The following is a 20,121-nucleotide window of genomic DNA, read 5'->3' on the forward strand; positions in this document are numbered from 1 at the left end:
GCATATACTTGTAGCACTGTATGAATAAAGTTACACATAATGCAGGCATACAGATCAACATTTATCTGGCCATCTAAGGAACTGGCTGCCAATTCTGAGCTAACAATCAGGCTCCTTCATAAAGGAGGGTATATACTGTATGTGTGTGTATATATATATATATATATATATATACATTCACACAGTCCACACGACAGCACCACACTCCTGTGCACGGGATATCACATAAATATCAAAATAAAACAGCCAGCACCAAGGGTCTTTGTGTTTCAAAAAATCTCTCGTGTATTATAATTGCATGTACAACCGACGTTTCGGTCCCTTTTGGGACCTTTGATATTTTTATATATATATATATATATATATATATATATATATATATATGTGCGTGTAATATTAAATGCAATATCAAATTTTAATTTTTTTTTTAGGGCTGTTCCTGGATATTTGGGTAGCAGCAGCCAATTCAAAGAAAAATTTTCAAACCCTGTAGAGTATGGACAAAGGCATAACGCTACTAAGCGAGAATTAGCTACTGGAAGAAAAGCTATTCAAACACTAGCAAACAAATTGTCACCATTTTTCCTGAGATGTACTAAGGCACTTATAAGCCAACAGTTACCTAAAAAAGAAGACCGGGTACGTATGATCTGCTCATAACGATTTTTTGTCATTAAAGGAAAACTATACCCTCAATGGGAATTTGCATGCCAAATTTTTATGCCCGTTTTACGAAACAATGGCAAAATGCAGAAATTCGCTACGAATCCATGCCTGCCGAAAAATTTTGCTCATCACTAATTCTAACAGCTGGCCAAATCTTTTTGGCAATTAAAACTCATGGGTATAGTGTTACAAAATCTAATGATGATGTTGTAAAGCGAAAAATCTCATTCTATCTAAGTAAATACAATCTTTTATATATCAGGTGGGGAAGAGGAGCCCACAATAGGGCATTAGTAGATCGTAGCTAAGTGGAATTTAGACAATGGTGATGCCTCTTGCCAGGCATCATATGGGGTTTGTAAGATTTTCTTGGGGTTGCTGAACTTTTTTGGTATAAAAGCTATACATTTTACATTTTCACAAAAATGTCTGATAAAATAAAAACAGTATTTACATTTTGGTATTTAATTTTGTATTATTTTGCAGATTATTTTCTGTTCTCTATCAGAGTTTCAGAAAGCTGTTTACCAAACAGTATTAGAAACTCAAGATGTTAACCTGGTCTTACAAGGAGGGGAGCCTTGCAGCTGTAAAAGTGGTCGAAAAAGAAGGAAATGCTGCTACAAAGTAAAGTATTATCATTGCTAGCAATTGCAACCCAATCATTGAAAAGGGCACATGTTTATATTATACTGTTATGTGTTTCAGTTATTGTTGTTTGTATTGTTTTCTTGTTGTATTGTGCGTTTTTGTAAATATGCTGTAAACAGGCAATGTTCTGTGATTCATGCATGTTTCACCACAAGTCCTGCATCCAGTGAAACATGAGTTTACTAGATCCAGGATAGGTAGACTAAAAAGATTAGAAGTCAAAGAAATTCAAAAAAATATTTAGAGAGGCAGTGAAACACAATTCTTAGTCAGAAACTCACCAGTTTTATAGTGTGGTCCAAGATCTCCAGTCCCAGACCCTCAGCTCAGGGTAGCAGGTGAAACTGTAAAGTTGCAAAAAGTGAATCTTTTTTTTTTTTTTTTGTTTTTGTTTACTACAGGTATTGTTTACTACCTGTTATCCAGAATGCTTGAGACCTGGGCTTTTATGGATAAGGGATCTAAAAAAAATCACATAAACATTCATTAAACCCAATGTTTTGCTCCCAATAAGGATTAATTATATCCTATTTGGGTTTATTTTTAAAAATTAAAATTATTCGTCTATATATAATAGAGTCTTTAGGGCCGATTCGCTAAAGTGCGTTAAAACGAGCACTGTTTATAGCATGCGTTAAAATTTTTATTGCTTCTTATTTTTTGCGGCTTAACGCACGATTCACTATAGGATACTTGCGTTAATTTAGACTCAATAATATTAGTCACGATAATATCGTATTGGCGATCCGAATATCACGAAATTTTCGTATTTAACGATCGCAAAAAGCTGGATCCTGGATTCCAACTTTTATCCTTCTGTGCATTCGATAACGCTTATCAACCTTTAGTGAATCAACCCTTATGGGAGATGGCCTTCCTGTAATTTGGAACTTTCTGGATAATCGGTTTTCCGGATAATGGATGGCATGTTTTTGTGGATTTCCAATTTGCCTACTTAGACTAAAAAAGATGCTCAATTGACTTCTCTGGGTGGTGGTAAGATTATCAGTAGAGATCGCCTAACCATATAAATAATGTCTTAATTGCCTTTTGGGTTCTTTCCCTTCTGTACACTGTACAATACTGTCTCTAATGCCTTACTAATTTTGAGGAAAATAATTGATCTGTGTTACCTTACTACATAAACTGTACACTTAGCGTGTTCTAAAAACATAAATTTATCACCATTAATTCACAAAATATAGTGAATATTGGCTTAGTTCTTGTTTTCTTGCTGTGCAAATTATAGCATAATGTTATCCCTCCTGAAAACATTATAAATCAAAGACTTTTACAAGCTGTCTGTTCCTATGATTTGTCCACTGCCTTAATGCCTGTGCTGATATATGGGCTCTGTTTTTTTTGGCAAGTTAGAATATTAAACTCATTCAGGCTTGACTAAGGAAACATGCAATTATCTGATGTCATTATTACCATGCAAAGGTCGGCAAAGTGTTTCAGTTTGATTAAATCAGTGAATGTATGAAATTTTGCATTACTCATCTGTAACAGTATAATGCAAGTATGTGCAATGTGAAAGTTACATTTGTATTTTTTGTGCTTTAAAATAATAGTTTGCTAGCTTTAATTTATTTGACATGCGTATATTTGGAAGTTTTCTATTAACCAAAACCTTATTTTAATATTTATGAATTGAGGAATTAAACTTTGCTTGACTTTTAGAAACAATCCATAACACTGTACAAATGTTACTCAAGCTGACATATTAGCTACATGCAGGCAGATTTGTTGTTTTCATAATGAACATTCTTATTAGATGCTTGAATTTGAGCAGATTTCCAGGAGAGGTCTGGACATTCAGGTGACTGGATCTTGGCAATTAAAAAGCCTGGCACATGGGTTGCCAAAATGGCCGATGATGTGTACTCTAGGAAAATTTTGTTCTTGTGCATTCAGTTTGCTGTGTGGGGGGCTCAATTTACCTAAAGGTATATTAAAAAAAAGTAATTAAAAATAAAAAAAAATAGCTAAATATAAAGTTTGGGTAAGAGATCACAGACATATACCTGTTAATCACAACCTTGGTAGAGCTAACTGCTGTTTTTAGTCACACATTTTTATATTTTTACCATTTCACCCTAAGGTTGAAGACACACACATCCACTAGTATCAGCTACTTTTTCTCAGCTACTAAACACCAAAAAACACTGAGAATTGCCTCTGCTAAAACACACGTAGAGACTATCAGTAAATTATCAGCATTGTCTATTTTAGTAGCCACGACGTAGCTGCTACTAGTAGCTCTGTGTGTCTTCACCCTAAGAAATGACACATTCATCAAAGAAAATATCTTTGTCTGTTGGACAGAATGAATTTGATGCTTTGAGCAGTTGAACATCATTCTGCTTAGTGGGGTAGTAGTCCTTAGCAGACCCATCTAAATCATATGGCCTCTTTGCAAACTGTTCCAGCCTAGAAAAGTAATTGTTAAATAGCAGCACCCTTATTACAGATGGGAGCAAAAGAGTATGATGGGATACCACTACTTTTTAACTTTGGTAACTGCTTTACATTGTTGTCATGCTGAAATACAAAATTGTTTCTTTTTCATTTTTTTTCTTTAGTCTTTTGACTTTCTGACGTGTATATTTCTGAAATATATTAAAGAGAAGCAATATTACTACATGGTGTAGTTTTTCTCTCTTACATCTCTTACAGATATACCCCTTCTATGTTTAAAATACAGGAATACCCATGTTGCAAGCTCTAAGCATGTTTGCTTTAAAGTGTTAATTCTTCACAAATCAGATACCTCACCATAAATTTCTATTATATAAAAACATTTTCCATGTAGATAATGGTTTCAGGACATAAAAAGCACACAGTGGAAACTACTACAAGACGAGAGTGCACTTAAAGGCACAGTCTGAACTGGTGCCCTTTATCTTTCATACAGAGCGTAAAGCGATCATCTCAAGTCATCAAAGCACAAAGAAAAGCGTTTATTGCTCGGGAGGTAGCTTACCTTATTGTTAGTAGTCCTCTTGGTTGAGAAACGTATAGGCTTAGAGTAGTATATGAGTGTACCTTCATCTTTTTACCTGACCCGGGATCCTTTCTGCACCCCTGGTTTGTGCGCATGTACAGTAGAGCAAAAGTTTTTTTGTAACAATGGATGTACTTGTACTACAATACAAGAGAAACTACTCTACTGAATATGCCCTTTTTCTCAACTTAACAAATTCTGCTCAGGCATATTTATTTTATCTGAATCTCAGGCTGTTAGAGGTTCTATACATTTCACTGATTTCTAAAGCACCGCTGCAGTGATTCTCATTTCCAGCATTATGTGTTTAGTATTGTATGTCTCAATTTATAAAAATCCACTTTTTCATATACAATCAACATGGTTTTAGCATGTACATAAATATACAAAAGGTACCACATTCTTGTGCCACACAGAAATATTTATTCAGTGATCAGTGTTCAGTCAAAACTGCACATTTGCTTGCATATTATTTGATGTATAATATATAATAATATATTAATATATCAATAGTGGCAGATTCAAAGATGGCAGATTTGATTTTATCATCCCACCAAACCCCTCTTTCCAACTAAAAACATTTTTTTTTTAAATTAAAGGGGACTTGTTACCCAGACATAAAAAACCTTATAATAAAAGTCCTTTTCAAATAAAACACGAAACCCAAATTCCTATTTTATTAGCACATCCATGCCCATTAGAAAGGCATTTCAAAATTCCAGTTGTCAATCATATATTGCCTGCCCTGCCTCTATGGCTTAGGCATAGGGGCAGGCAGACAATTACTTTCACTTTTAAAATCAGCACTCACTTTCCCTCACCCTCCTAATCATCTAATTGTGTAGCCAGTGCATGGGCATGGGCATCTGGTCCCCAATTTTGGCACATACACAGGATTTTGGGGTGATACAAAGCTTGCCCTAATAACAGTATCCACAAAATGGCTTTTGCCTGTTTGCTGTGATTGAGTGATTTCAAGAAGGGAACAAGATTTATATTACTTTTGTACTATAAGTGAAGTTTTTTTGCTTGACAAACACAATAGAAAAGAATTTGGAATTATTTATTAGTGTGACAGGTCCCCTTTAAATGAGCCATTATATATTGTTCACTTCCCCTGCCATCATTTTCCCTGAAAAACTGAACAAGGCATTTGTATCATAACCAGCTTCACCATCTTGCCTGTGTCAGTTCCAAAAATCTCTCAGCCAAGTTGCCAGTTGTAAAGAAAGCTGCCTTCTGCACTCTGTGCCTATGATACAAGCCCTTATTAGTAGTAATTTTTTAGACTGTGGAAATTCAGATGGTTCAGGAGGGCTGGCAAAATACCATATGCATTTAAAAATGTATTCAGTTTTCTGTTAACACTATAAAACTTTTTAATTATTTTTTAGGAAAATATGTTTGGTGAAAGTGTGAGGACTCTTTATTTTAGCTACTTGGCTATCCTACGTAAAGTTGCAAATCATGCTGCTCTTTTACAGACGGACACTAGCACCAGCAAAAAACAGGTGGGTTATGTATTCTTTATATAATACACCGGCAACCAGATTAGTTTGCATTCTATATACAGCAGCCTTGGATCTGTGACATCCTCATGTACACTATATAGGCATAAAGGGATTCTGTCATGATTTGTATGGTATAGTTTGCAAAATAATTCACTCTGCAATTTTGTTCCTGAACCAATAATATATCTGCTTACAGCATTCCGTGAACCTGTAATGCTTGTAGGGGCACTTTTTTGAAGGGGCAAATCCCTTTGCTTTAAACACCGTGCCCCACAGTTTCATGGTTTTACTATGAACTCCAGACATTACAGTTATTGAATGCATTTCTTTATACTGATTTATATCAAATATTTTCTTGCTGCCGAATATGAAATAATATAAGTAACCATATATATGTCTCAGTAACACTTTCATATTTACTTTAAAAGATTAAGCAAAGTGATAAGCCGCACTGCAATCAATACAATGTGAATGATACAAAATGTATATGCAATTTGCTTGTTGTATTTATCTTAATAATGATTTCCATATGGCATACAACATAAGGATATTGGGAAAGGATTACTATGACTTTCTGCTGTTTCTAACAACCCTTATTACTTGTTACATCTAACAAAATATCTGTAATTCTGTTCGCTACAATAATTGATGCCCATTGTTCATTTTAGGAAGCTCATATTAAAAGAGTTTGCAACGAAGTGTTTTCCAAGTTTCCAGAGTTTGTCCGGCAAAGCAAGGATGCTGCATTTGAAACTCTCTCTAATCCCAGATATAGTGGAAAAATGAAGGTATTTCTTGAAACCTTGTTTTAAACTAAACATAATTAACATTATTATTTCATGGCACTACTCTTTAAGCTGAAGAGAAATCTACAAAATATTTCAAGTAAATTAATTTGTTACATGACTCATAATAACATGAAGTTAAAGGAGAAGGAAAGGCTAATAAAGAGTTAATCTCAAGCTGCAGGCATACCTTCAGTTCTCTCAATAGTGCCCTTAAGTCTCCCCCATATTTCTCCCATTCAGATGAAAAGAAGCCTCATAGGGAAATAAAAAAAACACTGAGCTTTGTAAAAGTTCCCATAATGCCTCGCTCCTGCACCAAGACCAGTGTACATGCTCAGTTTGTAACACTATGAGGAAGCTTCCTGCTGATTGGCTCAGATCCACATTCCTAAGGGGGGGGGGGGTGAGTTCTTAGCATTCGTGAGGGAGGGGGAGCAGGAGAGGGGAGAGAGCTGCATGACTCTGGCACAGGAAAACAAAGAGACAACAAATCTTTTGACAGAGGACTCAGTGCAACGTTTCTGTGAGTGCTTATGGCTGTATTTACATAGACCTTTCTGATAAAGCTTACTTAGTTTTTACCTTTCCTTTTTCTTTAAACTTCTACAGGTTAGCAGCACTTCTTTTTGGCATCCCTTACTTTTCTTTACACTGTCTGCTTCCTGCATTCTTTCAAACCACCGAGTTTGTTTACTGAGTGATGGTTTTAAGTTAGTTTATGCTGCTGATCACAAGAGATGTATTCTATCAAACATCAGAGCCTTTCTTTGTAACCCACAGGAACATTTTTCATGCTTGTGTAGCTCTCCAACTGTTTTTGCATTTGAATGTGGCTCACAGGTAATAAAGGTTGGGGATCCCTGCACTTTATGTGTAAAATTGGATGGCACTGCTATAAACACATAGCTTCAGATTTTTCATCTTTTCTGCAGTATGAGGAAGCTAAGGATCAATTATTAGAGCCAAGGATTGAGCAGCGGTATTTGAGCAGTTGCTTTTATACAGGAGAATCGGTTTTCAAGTAGCTCATCATTTATAGCACAGTTGTTGAGTGTAAGTGTAGGAGATGCAATGTTTGCTTTTAACATCTAGTGTCACCCTCATTGCACCCCTGCTTTAAATAAAGTGTTTTGTAGCGCTTAGCAAAACTTTCCATTTCGCAAGCATTACACATGTGCAAAAGAAATTTTAGTAAACACTGTCTACATATGACTAGAGGGAACATTTTATAGCATAGTTGCAGAAGTAAAGATGGTTAAAAACATTAATACTAAATTGTGGACCCAAAACACAAAGAAAATGTAATTCTATTTAAAATGTAATTGAGTTCTTTAAAGTAGCATTTGCTTATTTCTTTCCGTTCCCTGATTCTGTCTCTTGAAACATGGTAGCAAAAGAGAATTCTCTACACTGATTCAAAAACCAAGAAAGAAAGATTAGTGCTGATTTCTACTGCGAAGCAAAGTACTTATATTTGCTAATAACTTTAAAACCATTAAATATTTCTAATTAATGTATGTTGTAAAATTTCTTAGAATTCCTTTTCCTTCCATCATGCAACAGCAGTTTTTGGGTGGGCATCTGGTTTAATTGCATGGTTATCAAACACTCCAGCAATATCAGTCTTGCCTTTTTCATTGCTGCTTTCTAGCGGGTTTGAAAAAACAGTTTTTACTAAATATTTTTAACTATACAGAGAGCAGTCCTGTTGGTCAGATGTTGCATCAAGATTGTTTATAACAAAAATTCTCTTTAGATCAAATTGCATATTCTTTATTATTTAACTTGAGGTCTCCAAGCCTTGTTTTTTGTGTTCCTGCTAATAACGTAAATTAATTTGCTTTTTTTTTAACTGTTTCACTTAACAGTGTAGAATAATAAATGTAATGTTGTGGCTAATTAATTTGTCAGCATTTGCCCTAGGCAAGTATACTTTGTACTGCTTGACACATGAATTGAATTTATGAATGAATTGGGACCTGTGTTTTATTCAGGATGCTAATTCACACCTGTTTTTATGTAATATAAATGGTATAATTTAAATAGCAGATTGTAATTTGGCCTTTTAAGCAACTGTGTTGATTAATGATGTAAATATTTATAAATGAGTAAATAAAATAGTTCAAATATTTATTGCCCTTTGGGAGCAACCAACAGAGCTGGTGCAGAAGATTCCTTTTTTCCCTTTAGTGCATTGCGTCACCAGAGTAACTTGGAACTTACATTGCCAGATGTGGACATGCTTTTTTTAACCTTAACAGTATTCATATTACACACCCGTCTCCACATTACATAGTCCTCTAGCAGAAGAACATCTTGTGAGGGCGGGTAGCTGGCATCTTGAAGTCTGATGAGCATGAGAAGTCAGCATTTTGTATAAACATAGGAAGGAGAGAGATTGGAGGCAAATATCTCATGGATTATTTTAGTAAGCCTTGTTCCAAGAAGCCTTCACTTTAGCAGTACAGCATTGCAAACTATCAATATGCAAGGCTAGGAACAAAATCTGAAAAGAATTCCTTAGTACGTTCATTCAAAGAGAAATAAAACTTAACCCAGAAATTGACTAAAAATGCTACACAGCCACTTAGAAGTGAGGATCTGTGACTGGGCATCTGATTCCCATAAAGAATCCCCATCTTGTTTTATGCTGTATCACAGCGTGTGTTATGGGCTGCTGTCAGAGCTTAAAATATACAGACAAGACAATATACAGTACATATAAATCATATAAGACATACAAGTCACGATACAGTCCTAATAAGTAAATAATTCAGATTCATGTCAGCTCATAATTCTGTACATTCTTAATTTAATAATTAACTCTGTAGTTTTAGTGGACATACAAACCAAATTTTCTGCTTGAAGATTTCTGAGGAAGCTTATCTCCTCAGCAACTGCTCAGAGTACACTGAGCATGTGAGCTGATTTATTTGCTTGATAGAATGTTGGTATAGCTAACATTCAAAATATCTGCTCTATTAATGAAGATCAGATTAGTCATCATACTCGTATCATTGGGGCCATACTCACAAGAGCTTACAGTCTAAAGGTTATTTTCATTACCGTTGCCCTGATATTGAAGGAAAAGCAGTTGCCCAAAACAATACAGCACTGTGTGATGCAAAAAAAGGAACATGATAGAAAAAGCAATTTTAAGTTTGGTCATTGCTTGAAAGGTTGCTGTATCAATGTTGTCTTTCTGCCTTGGTGCTATGATTTTGACAAACAGTATAGGCCTCTTAGTAACTAATTCCATTTACTTGCTACACATACAGTAAAGAAAATCTTCCTATGCTGATATTTACTATCAACATAGGGAAGTTTTCTCTAATTTTCTGTGTATTTTGACCTCCTTTTCTCATAGTGTATGTGCTTCAGCCATTAATTTTAATAAAGCTGTATTGCTTCTGTTGCAAAGAGACATAACAACCACTTCATGACAAGGGCAATGTTACGAATCCATGACCCCTTCTAGATGTAACCCATCCCATTAAGTGAACACTAGGACACTAGTATGTCTTGGGGATACTGCAGTCAGGGGCCCCCATGATGGAAAAGCATTCTTTTCATTGGAACTTGTTGACATGGTCCACAACTTAGAGTCTGGGTGACCAGTGGGCTAATAATTTGGGACCCTAGTGAAGGACCTTGAAAACTTACTAGTATGAGTAAGGCCCCATAATTACTGATTGCAGCCCTGCCTGAAATCTATTCATGGACAGATTAAATAAAAGTGGATCCAATCCTTCATGTGGCATGGCACATAGAACTGTAGTGCGACTATTGTTGCACTGTTGGCAGTTAATCTCTATACATAATTTTTCAGGCAGTTCACTTTCCATGTACAAATATCACTAACAAAACGTCCAGATCTTAGGTTAGCAAATTTTTTTTGGCCCTTAAAAGCCTTGGAAAAGTTGAATAACAAATACCACTGTCCAAATACAGTTGTAAAATCTTGTAGACATTTCGCAAAAACCCACTTGTCGGGAAAAAAAGCAAGCCAAACAAATGATTACAAAAACGCAAGTGAGTTTAGGAACCCACTACATTTTAGCAATCATTTGGCACAAACCCGAGCCTCTGTGGTTCATAAATTTGTCCCTTTTACAAATGTATAATGTTTGCCTAAAATTTGGTTTCAAAAGCAAGGCTAGACACATAAAATTTTATTTTACACCAAGATAAAATAGTGTTATGGTTGAATATTGTGACAGCTGTTATGAGACCAAAAAGATTCTAGAAACATACTGAACGCAGTTTTGTTTAAAACTTTAAGTGGGTGAAAGTTTACCATTGATAAATACACCTCTAAAAATCCCATAGAAATGAATTGAAAATGGATGATTTTTTTTTGTGGTGAGCTCTAATCTCACATTTTGTTCATTCCGCCTTTTAGTCTTATAAGTTTATTTTTGAAAGGCCCACAATGACCCGGCCAAAGCTCTGATTGTCATCCAGTCTTAAATACAATACTGTCACAAAACTGTTCATTGCTTTAAAATAAAATATAAAAGAAAACATTCAGTATACCATTTACTATTTGGTACAATAAGAGGGTCTGTCAAGGGTCTGTCAAGGTCTGAATACTTTTTGTAGGGCACTGTAAACAGTATGACCCGTGTGTAAGGCACATAATGGGTTGTTACGTCTGCAGTGATCTTCTCTTTCTTACTTTTACTCACTACCAATTCATATTACTGAAAAGCAATTGCCTATGGCAAATACTAGTGAAATGAGCAATGTTATCTGATGCCACCAATGTCTCCCATAGGCGTTGGATATTTCATTTGAATTGGGTTTATTTGCCGGCGTGAAAGAGTGTTGAGCCTACGTTCTCACAGAAAAGCCCCATGACAGTAAGACCACCTTGTGTGGCAAAAATTTATATCAGGAGCGGACAAGAAATTCTGATGCCTGGGACAATCCAGTTGTGCTACTATGAGAGTTTAAATATTTTTATATCCAAAATGACAGTTCCCTTTATTTTTACAGTCCTAGTGTAGCCCACCAAAATCAAGATAACAGATACGTTTGCATTTATAATGAATGGCAGATTAAACAAATGATGAAATGTTATTATGCTGTTAAATGAGTGCATTAACTTCTCCATTATTCATTGTAACTGTAGTATAAATGGTGTTATCATCCATTAAAGACTTTTAAAAGTTTTGCATAATTACTGATTCAATGGTGTAGTATTTTCCAGGTTTGGCAGAACCGTTTGGAAATTTTGGTTCACTGGTGTCCTTTTTTTCATTTCCAGGTCCTTCAGCAGCTTTTAAATCATTGCAGAAAAAACAAGGATAAAGTTCTTCTTTTCTCCTTTTCCACAAAGGTGAGCTTAAGAAAGATGTCTCTCATTCTTGGCTGGGCTGTAACTCCTGATTGATAAAGCAAAAGGTTCTGCGAAACAAAGCTGTCAGCCACATTTCCTTCCTCAAGTTTAATATTTGAATTGGCAGAAAGAAAAACAACTGTTAAGGAAAGCTGACATAATCATTTCAAGTTCTGCTTATATATAGCAATTGATTTGCATCACATTAACATTAACCAAATGCCGACTCGTTTTGTATTAACTTTAAATTGTTAGGGTGTTGTAGTTCAACACTGCCACTGAATTATGGAAATAATTCAATTTCACTTGCACATTTGTCAGAGCAGGAAATGTTTTCATAAATGTGCCAATTTGTTTAAATCTCTTCCCTCAGGAATCCTCCCCCCCCAAAAGTGTGTATGTGTTCCTTTGGCAGTTGTACTGGTGTTTACAGTCTGTCTTTGCATTCCATTTACTTTTTTGCTCTTTCTGTACTAGTTGCTTGATGTTTTGGAAAGATATAGTATGGCCTCAGGGTTGGACTATAGAAGGCTTGATGGAAATACAAAGGCAGAAGAAAGAATGAAAATTGTGAAGGAATTCAACACTATGCAAGATGTAAACATTTGCCTAGTTTCTACTATGTAAGTGAATACAATTTATATATATATATATATATATATATATATATAAATTTATTTTTTTTTTTTCATCATAAAATACTGGAGTAATGGAATTGAACAGTGATTGGAATTCATAAGCTAATTTCTTCTGTTTTATTTAGGGCTGGAGGTCTAGGACTCAATTTTATTGGAGCTAATGTTGTGGTGGTCTTTGATCCCACATGGAATCCAGCCAATGATCTGCAGGCTATTGACAGGTAATATGTTCCTGATTTGTTTCTTTTCTATAAATATATTCCTAGCTTAAATAGGGGATGGCCAAGTCTTAGGGGCACATTTACTAATCCATGAATCTGAATCCCGAATTGGAAAAAAACGGATTGGAAATTTTGCGACTTTTTCGTTGCCGTCGCATTTTTTTCGTATTTTGTGCAATTTTTTCTTCGCCGCCACGACTTTATTGTATTTTGCGCGACTTTTTCGCCGCCGTGATTTTTTCGTATTGAGCAATAGTAAATGGCGGAAAAACCAATCCGATTTTTTGGCGACGAAAAAGTTGCGGAAAATATATGATAAAGTCGTAACGGCGACGAAAAAATCGCAGGACATACGAAAAAGTTGCGACGGTGACGAAAAAGTAGCAAAAATACAGATCATTACGAAAAAACGTATTCGGACGCTTTTGGTCCGTTCGTGGATTAGTAAATCTGCCCCTTAGTCTTCTGTTCCTGTGCCCATTAGGGATGAAGGCATCAGTAAAAAGGAAGGGGATGGTCAAATCATTGGCCTTCTCCCTCCATTCCCATATTATGTTTGGTGTAGGTTAGTGAATTGTCACACAGAGTAAAGGGTTTACAACTGGAGGAAAATTGTGGAACCTATTCGCTCCAGTACAGTGTGCCTTTTGGAAAATAAGGATGTTTGGAGATCAATAAGAATAAATTGAATTGCCCCACCACAAAATTTTCCTGTTTATGGCAGTAGTGTGGGTTTCATAGTTTCTAATCAAACAGTGTCTCAGAATAGAGGTAGTCCTCCAGACTATTTGTGTATACCTTTCACCCTCAAAAGAATGAAGAATTTGTGCTAATCACCATTGCAAGAAATCAAAAATACTTTGTAGAACATCTTCTCTTCCTTATAAATTCTAAGTGCAAACAATCTGAAAATGTTTTATTTATTTACAGGGCATATAGAATTGGACAATGCAGGGATGTGAAAGTTTTTAGGTTCGTGTCCTTGGGGACAGTGGAAGAAATGATATATTTAAGACAAGTTTACAAACAGGTAAAATTTGTCAGTTGTCAAAATTTGACACAGATATTATTGGGGCTATGTCAAAAAGTGCAAAGTTTACAAGGATTAATTACCAACAGCTACCAATCATCAGGAAACATTTACTGGTCACCTCTCTGAAAGCAAACACCTTATAGTTGGTATGGGTTTATGCACCTGGGCACACAGTGACTTTTATTATATAAGACAACAAGTGTTAATCAGAGGTTGATGGTTCTATTTAAAGTGTTAGTTTTTTGTTTGTACTTGCAATGTGAAAAGTGTGGTGCAGAGTATTATAATATACATAAAGTATAATGGAAGTACAACTGATCTGGACAATTTTACTGCAGAAATACAAAAGTGGGATTGACCAATACACATTCCATAGGTACATATTGGCTGCCAACTTGGCTACTCTTGACTAAAGATACACCATATCCAGGATTTGGTGTGGGATTCAGCCAAATACTAGCACTTTTTTCAGGATTTCAGGATTCAGATTTAGTCAAATAGTAAATGTTTAACCAAACAGATTTTAACCCTCAAAGTCTATAAAGCTAAACTGAATACAACAATTATTTCTTCAGACTGTGCAATTTTATGCCTATTTCCATTAATATTTGAATAATGCTCATTCAGATCAGCTTGGTTGGAAAATCTTGTTTGGTTTACTAATATGGTTTTGGTATGCTAGATTGGATCACAGGTTTGGAGAAATACTTTAATTCTTTAAAAAGCAGGCAGAGTTGCAATTTGTTTTGCTGTGTAGGGAAATTCCTAACATAACAATAAATCATATTTTCTGCAAAATGTTCCCTAAAATGCAGCAACTTCAGTGTGCAGTGGTTGGAAGTGAGAATGCAAAGCGCTATTTTGAGGCAGTGCAAGGTTCCAAGGAGCATAAAGGAGAGCTGTTTGGTGTCAATAATTTGTTCAAACTAAGACCACAAGGAAGCTGCCTTACCAGGGATATATTGGAGGTAAGAAACTTGCTTGTTGTTTTTCACACACTACCACTTTATTTTAACAGCATTATTTAGCTTCATACTGCATTGCTTCTATAAATAACAAACCACATACATTGCTTAATTTTTCATCTCAAATAATGTTTGGAAATTATTCTATAAGTATAGCTCTTAATGAAGTTTGTAATTGCCAGTGATGTCAATTCATCCTGCAGCTTGCAACCAATCACCACTTGCCTTTCTTGCAGTCCATAACTTTTGTGTTGTTGCTTGGTGACCTGTTGTACATCATGTACCTGATGTACCAAGTGTGTTATAGCACTATGAGAGCAGCTGCCAATCATTTCAGTGGCAGACAGCCTCCTCAGTGGTCACAGACTTTTCTACCAGCATAAATACACTGGTGGAGCAGATACCTTGTGTGCAATGGGCCTGACACTTTTAGCTAAGGGCACTGGTTGTGCTGATATTTTTACCGCCCAAGCCTTGTAAAAAAAAAAAAAAAAAAAACTGGATACATTTCTTATATGTTGGATCTGCTTTGCTTCATTTATTAGCTTATGCCCTCATCTCCATATACCTATTTTTTGTTTAAAGAAATAGTTTCTGTTTTCCAGCTGATGCTATTTATGATTAATAACTATTTCTTTAAAACTTCTCAGAGCTTTCACTACTACCCAACCATTTTAACCCCCGGCCCAGTCCAAACGATTTGTGTTGGGGTTTTGAAAGCTTCAACCGTATACCTACTAAAATACAAATGTTTTTTGTTCAATTTGTTAGGTTGGGTAAAAAAAATTGAGCCCTATTTAGATTTAATCGATTGACAGTGCAAATGTAAAATTCAGGCTCAAATTTGCCTTGCAAATCTTTTTCCCAGAATCCCAACATAAAATCAGTTGGCAGCTAAGTACCATCGACCAACTTGTGTTTGATGCACCAATATGGACCCAACTAACAACCATTTGCAGTGCACCTTTTTGTGTGTAGGCCAAGTTACAGCTGCAAGCTGCTAAAGCAACTCTAGAACTATTGCCAGGTCCAGGCAGCCGGTAATTCCAGGAAGGCTGAGCAGACACGATCATGCTTACCACAAATTGCTGTGTGTTTCTCTCCCTCTCAAATGTTCTATATACAGTATAATATGACTCCAATTTTTATATGAAGTGTTTTATTAAAAGTTATTTAGAATTTTTTTTTTTTTTTAGCCATCTGGAATTTTTTTTAGATGGTGTTATCAGAAAAAAAAATATTATTGTTCCCACAACCCTGACCCTATATTAAGGTGCACCTAGATGGAGGGCAGGCAACCTTTCCTGGTATTCTATTTTAATTCTTCTGTAAGCAATCAAATCAAAATCTGCCAGAGGAGAACCCAAATCTGTTATTAAAGGTATGAAGCAATACTTAAAGTCCAGAATAAATATAACCAAATAAAACCTCACAAACACGTTCAAATACAACAGGACTTGCAACAATAAACCTTCAATGTTTTGTCTTTCATAGCGCGAAAAACAGGTGGAAGATGGAGTAACAAGTGCTTCCATGTATGTAAGTCAGACACCTGTGACAGTTGACACAGAAATGGTAAGATTTTTGCTTTCCATTTTAATATCTGTTTATAGATTTTCAGATTGAATACAGTGCTGTGAGTCTATATTGCCCTTTCCACCATGAAAGAATTGACTGTGCTTTTAAAATGCGTTACAAAGGAAAGGTCTCTTGAAGTCTACACTGCATTCTATATACTAGGAATTTAATGATCGACCTCTCAAGGGCTACTGTAAATATGGAGTAGCTTCACATATGTATTCAGACCCATTATTTATGGAAATGTTTTGTTTGTTTGGATTTTGTTTGTATAAAAAAAGTTGGGTTGAGGAAATGACATATATAAACTATAAGAAAAAAAATTATGAAAGTTATAGGGTTGATTTAGAAAGTATTTTTTATTTTTGATGGGTGCCCATAAATAGCACAATAGTTGTGGAGTTACAAATGTCTTTTATGTGCTACTTCAAATGGAAATTTAACATAATGCTTTTTTATCTGAGCTTTCCTTTTACTTTTGGTGTAACAGTTCTATTCTACCTCTCAACTAGAACACGCCATTATATAGCATTACCATATTTGTCAAAACAGGCAGTTATTTCTGGCAATTATAAAAGTGTTAAAAACTGATTTAAACTGTTGGCTCAGAAATCCCTTTGCCCCTGTTTGTGATACAGAATTATAAAACATTCACTATAATGGATTTTAATGGATTTTTTAACCCTTTAAGTGCCAGCCGAATTCGTCATTTCGGTTCCCCCCAGTGCCAGACGTTTTTTAAGCATTTTGTACTCATTCACTTTAACAATGTTTTTTGGTAGGAAAACCTCCACGAAACTAGGGAAATTATATATCGTTTTTTTCGTCACTAATTGGGCTTCGACATACATACCAAATTTTATAACTTTTCTGGAGATATGATGTGTATTTTGGGTGAAATATGTAAAAAAAAAATAAAATTATGAAAAATTTCTGTATATTTTGAGGTTTTTTTCCATAGAAAAGTTAATTTTACTCACTTTTTTTTATTGTTTGTAAAAGCCCTGATACTCCCAATTCCAACGATACCAAATATGTGGTGGTACCCCACAGTTCCTGTCCAGAAGTAACCCCCAAACTAAAGCAATACTTAGTACAATATCACACCAGAACAAAGCAGAAAAGCGCTTGTAACAGTTAATGCAGCATAACTTATATGTAAATCTAAAATATCCCCTCATGTTTGGTATCTTTAGAAACTACAGACCTTCAGGTTTCTAGGTGCAATGTAGTTTTCACTCAAAAGCCAAATACCTTTTGTCAGTGCATTGTGAAATTTGGAACTTTTTATGACATTTTTTTTTTTTTCTAAAACGTAAACTTGGACGCATGATCAAATGTGGATTTGACAAAAAAAAATCTCATAAAAATTTTCTAACAAAGGCATATTTGAAAGACAAACTTCTCCTGAATAAAATGATGCCCCATATGTATGGGTGCACATAAAGACATGGGCACCAAACACTCCAAAGCAGGGGCAATGCACAAGGGCAATTACAGCTAAAAATGTGGGGGCTGCGCTCTATGTGCACTTCCTGCAGTTTTTCAGTGTTAACCCCCCCTACCTGTGAAATAACCCCCACAAACTATATATTTCTGAAAAGTGCACACCTTCAGCTATTCAGAGACACCACTCTTCTCTTTCTACATGGAAAATTGTGGCCGCAGTCCCTTGCAGAAGTTAGCGCTTTGGTCAGAAATCAAGGAAAAACTAGATACAAACCTAGATTTCTCCCCAAAATCTCCATGGCAACTACCAAAAACTTACTAAACATCGATCTGCAAGTTCCCCTGAATAAAACGATACCCCATATGTATGGGTGCACATAAAGACGTGGCCACCAAATGCCCCAAAACAGGGGCAATGCATAAGGGCAATTTCTGTTGAAATTTTGGGGGCTGCGCTCTATGTGCACTACCTGCAGTTTTTCAGTGTTAACCCCCCCTACCTGTGAGATAACCCCCACAATCTATATATTTCCGAAAAGTGCACACCTTCAGCTATTCAGAGACACCACTCTTCTCTTTCTACATGGAAAATTGTGGCCGCAGTCCCTTGCAGAAGTTAGCGCTTTGGTCAGAAATCAAGGAAAAACTAGATACAAACCTAGATTTCTCCCCAAAATCTCCATGGCAACTACCAAAAACTTACTAACCATCAATCTGCAAGTTCCCCTGAATAAAACGATACCCCATATGTATGGGTGCACATAAAGACGTGGCCACCAAATGCCCCAAAACAGGGGCAATGCATAAGGGCAATTTCAGTTGAAATTTTGGAGGCTGCGCTCTATGTGCACTACCTGCAGTTTTTCAGTGATAACCCCCCCTACCTGTGAGATAACCCCCACAATCTATATATTTACGAAAAGTGCACACCTTCAGCTATTCAGAGACACCATTCTTCTCTTTCTACATGGAAAATTGTGGCCGCAGTCCCTTGCAGAAGTCAGCGCTTTGGTCAGAAATCAAGGAAAAACCAGATACAACCCTAGATTTTGGTCAGAAATCAAGGAAAAACCAGATAAAAACCTAGGATTTCTCCCCAAAATCTCCATGGCAACTACCAAAAACTTACTAAACCTCAATCTGCAAGTTCCCCTGAATAAAACGATACCCCATATGTATGGGTGCACATAAAGACGTGGCCACCAAATGCCCCAAAACAGGGGCAATGCATAAGGGCAATTTCAGTTGAAATTTTGGGGGCTGCGCTCTATGTGCACTACCTGCAGTTTTTCAGTGTTAACCCCCCCTACCTGTGAGATAACCCCCACAATCTATATATTTCCGAAAAGTGCACACCTTCAGCTATTCAGAGACACCACTCTTCTCTTTCTACATGGACAATTGTGGCCGCAGTCCCTTGCAGAAGTTAGCGCTTTGGTCAGAAATCAAGGAAAAACCAGATAAAAACCTAGATTTCTCCCCAAAATCTCCATGGTAACTACCAAAAACTTACTAAACATCAATCTGCAAGTTCCCCTGAATAAAACGATACCCCATATGTATGGGTGCACATAAAGACGTGGCCACCAAATGCCCCAAAACAGGGGCAATGCATAAGGGCAATTTCAGTTGAAATTTTGGGGGCTGCGCTCTATGTGCACTACCTGCAGTTTTTCAGTGTTAACCCCCCCTACCTGTGAGATAACCCCCACAATCTATATATTTACGAAAAGTGCACACCTTCAGCTATTCAGAGACACCACTCTTCTCTTTCTACATGGAAAATTGTGGCCGCAGTCCCTTGCAGAAGTTAGCGCTTTGGTCAGAAATCAAGGAAAAACTAGATACAAACCTAGATTTCTCCCCAAAATCTCCATGGCAACTACCAAAAACTTACTAACCATCAATCTGCAAGTTCCCCTGAATAAAACGATACCCCATATGTATGGGTGCACATAAAGACGTGGCCACCAAATGCCCCAAAACAGGGGCAATGCATAAGGGCAATTTCAGTTGAAATTTTGGAGGCTGCGCTCTATGTGCACTACCTGCAGTTTTTCAGTGATAACCCCCCCTACCTGTGAGATAACCCCCACAATCTATATATTTACGAAAAGTGCACACCTTCAGCTATTCAGAGACACCATTCTTCTCTTTCTACATGGAAAATTGTGGCCGCAGTCCCTTGCAGAAGTCAGCGCTTTGGTCAGAAATCAAGGAAAAACCAGATACAACCCTAGATTTTGGTCAGAAATCAAGGAAAAACCAGATAA

At 36.2% G+C, this 20,121-nt stretch overlaps 1 protein-coding gene across 1 annotated transcript in view; it reads left to right on the forward strand.

The window, feature by feature from the left end:
• ercc6l2 (excision repair cross-complementation group 6 like 2) overlaps nt 1-20,121 on the forward strand; it is a 63,258-nt gene that overhangs the window by 24,016 nt on the left and 19,121 nt on the right. Inside the window, 10 exon segments of the mRNA NM_001375302.1 lie at nt 432-639; nt 1,153-1,293; nt 5,719-5,835; nt 6,504-6,623; nt 11,893-11,964; nt 12,442-12,587; nt 12,728-12,823; nt 13,754-13,853; nt 14,672-14,824; nt 16,316-16,396. Coding sequence (NP_001362231.1) covers nt 432-639; nt 1,153-1,293; nt 5,719-5,835; nt 6,504-6,623; nt 11,893-11,964; nt 12,442-12,587; nt 12,728-12,823; nt 13,754-13,853; nt 14,672-14,824; nt 16,316-16,396 — 1,234 coding nt within the window.

This window comes from Xenopus tropicalis, chromosome 1 (assembly GCF_000004195.4).
Source record: "Xenopus tropicalis strain Nigerian chromosome 1, UCB_Xtro_10.0, whole genome shotgun sequence".
Taxonomy (NCBI): domain Eukaryota; kingdom Metazoa; phylum Chordata; class Amphibia; order Anura; family Pipidae; genus Xenopus; species Xenopus tropicalis.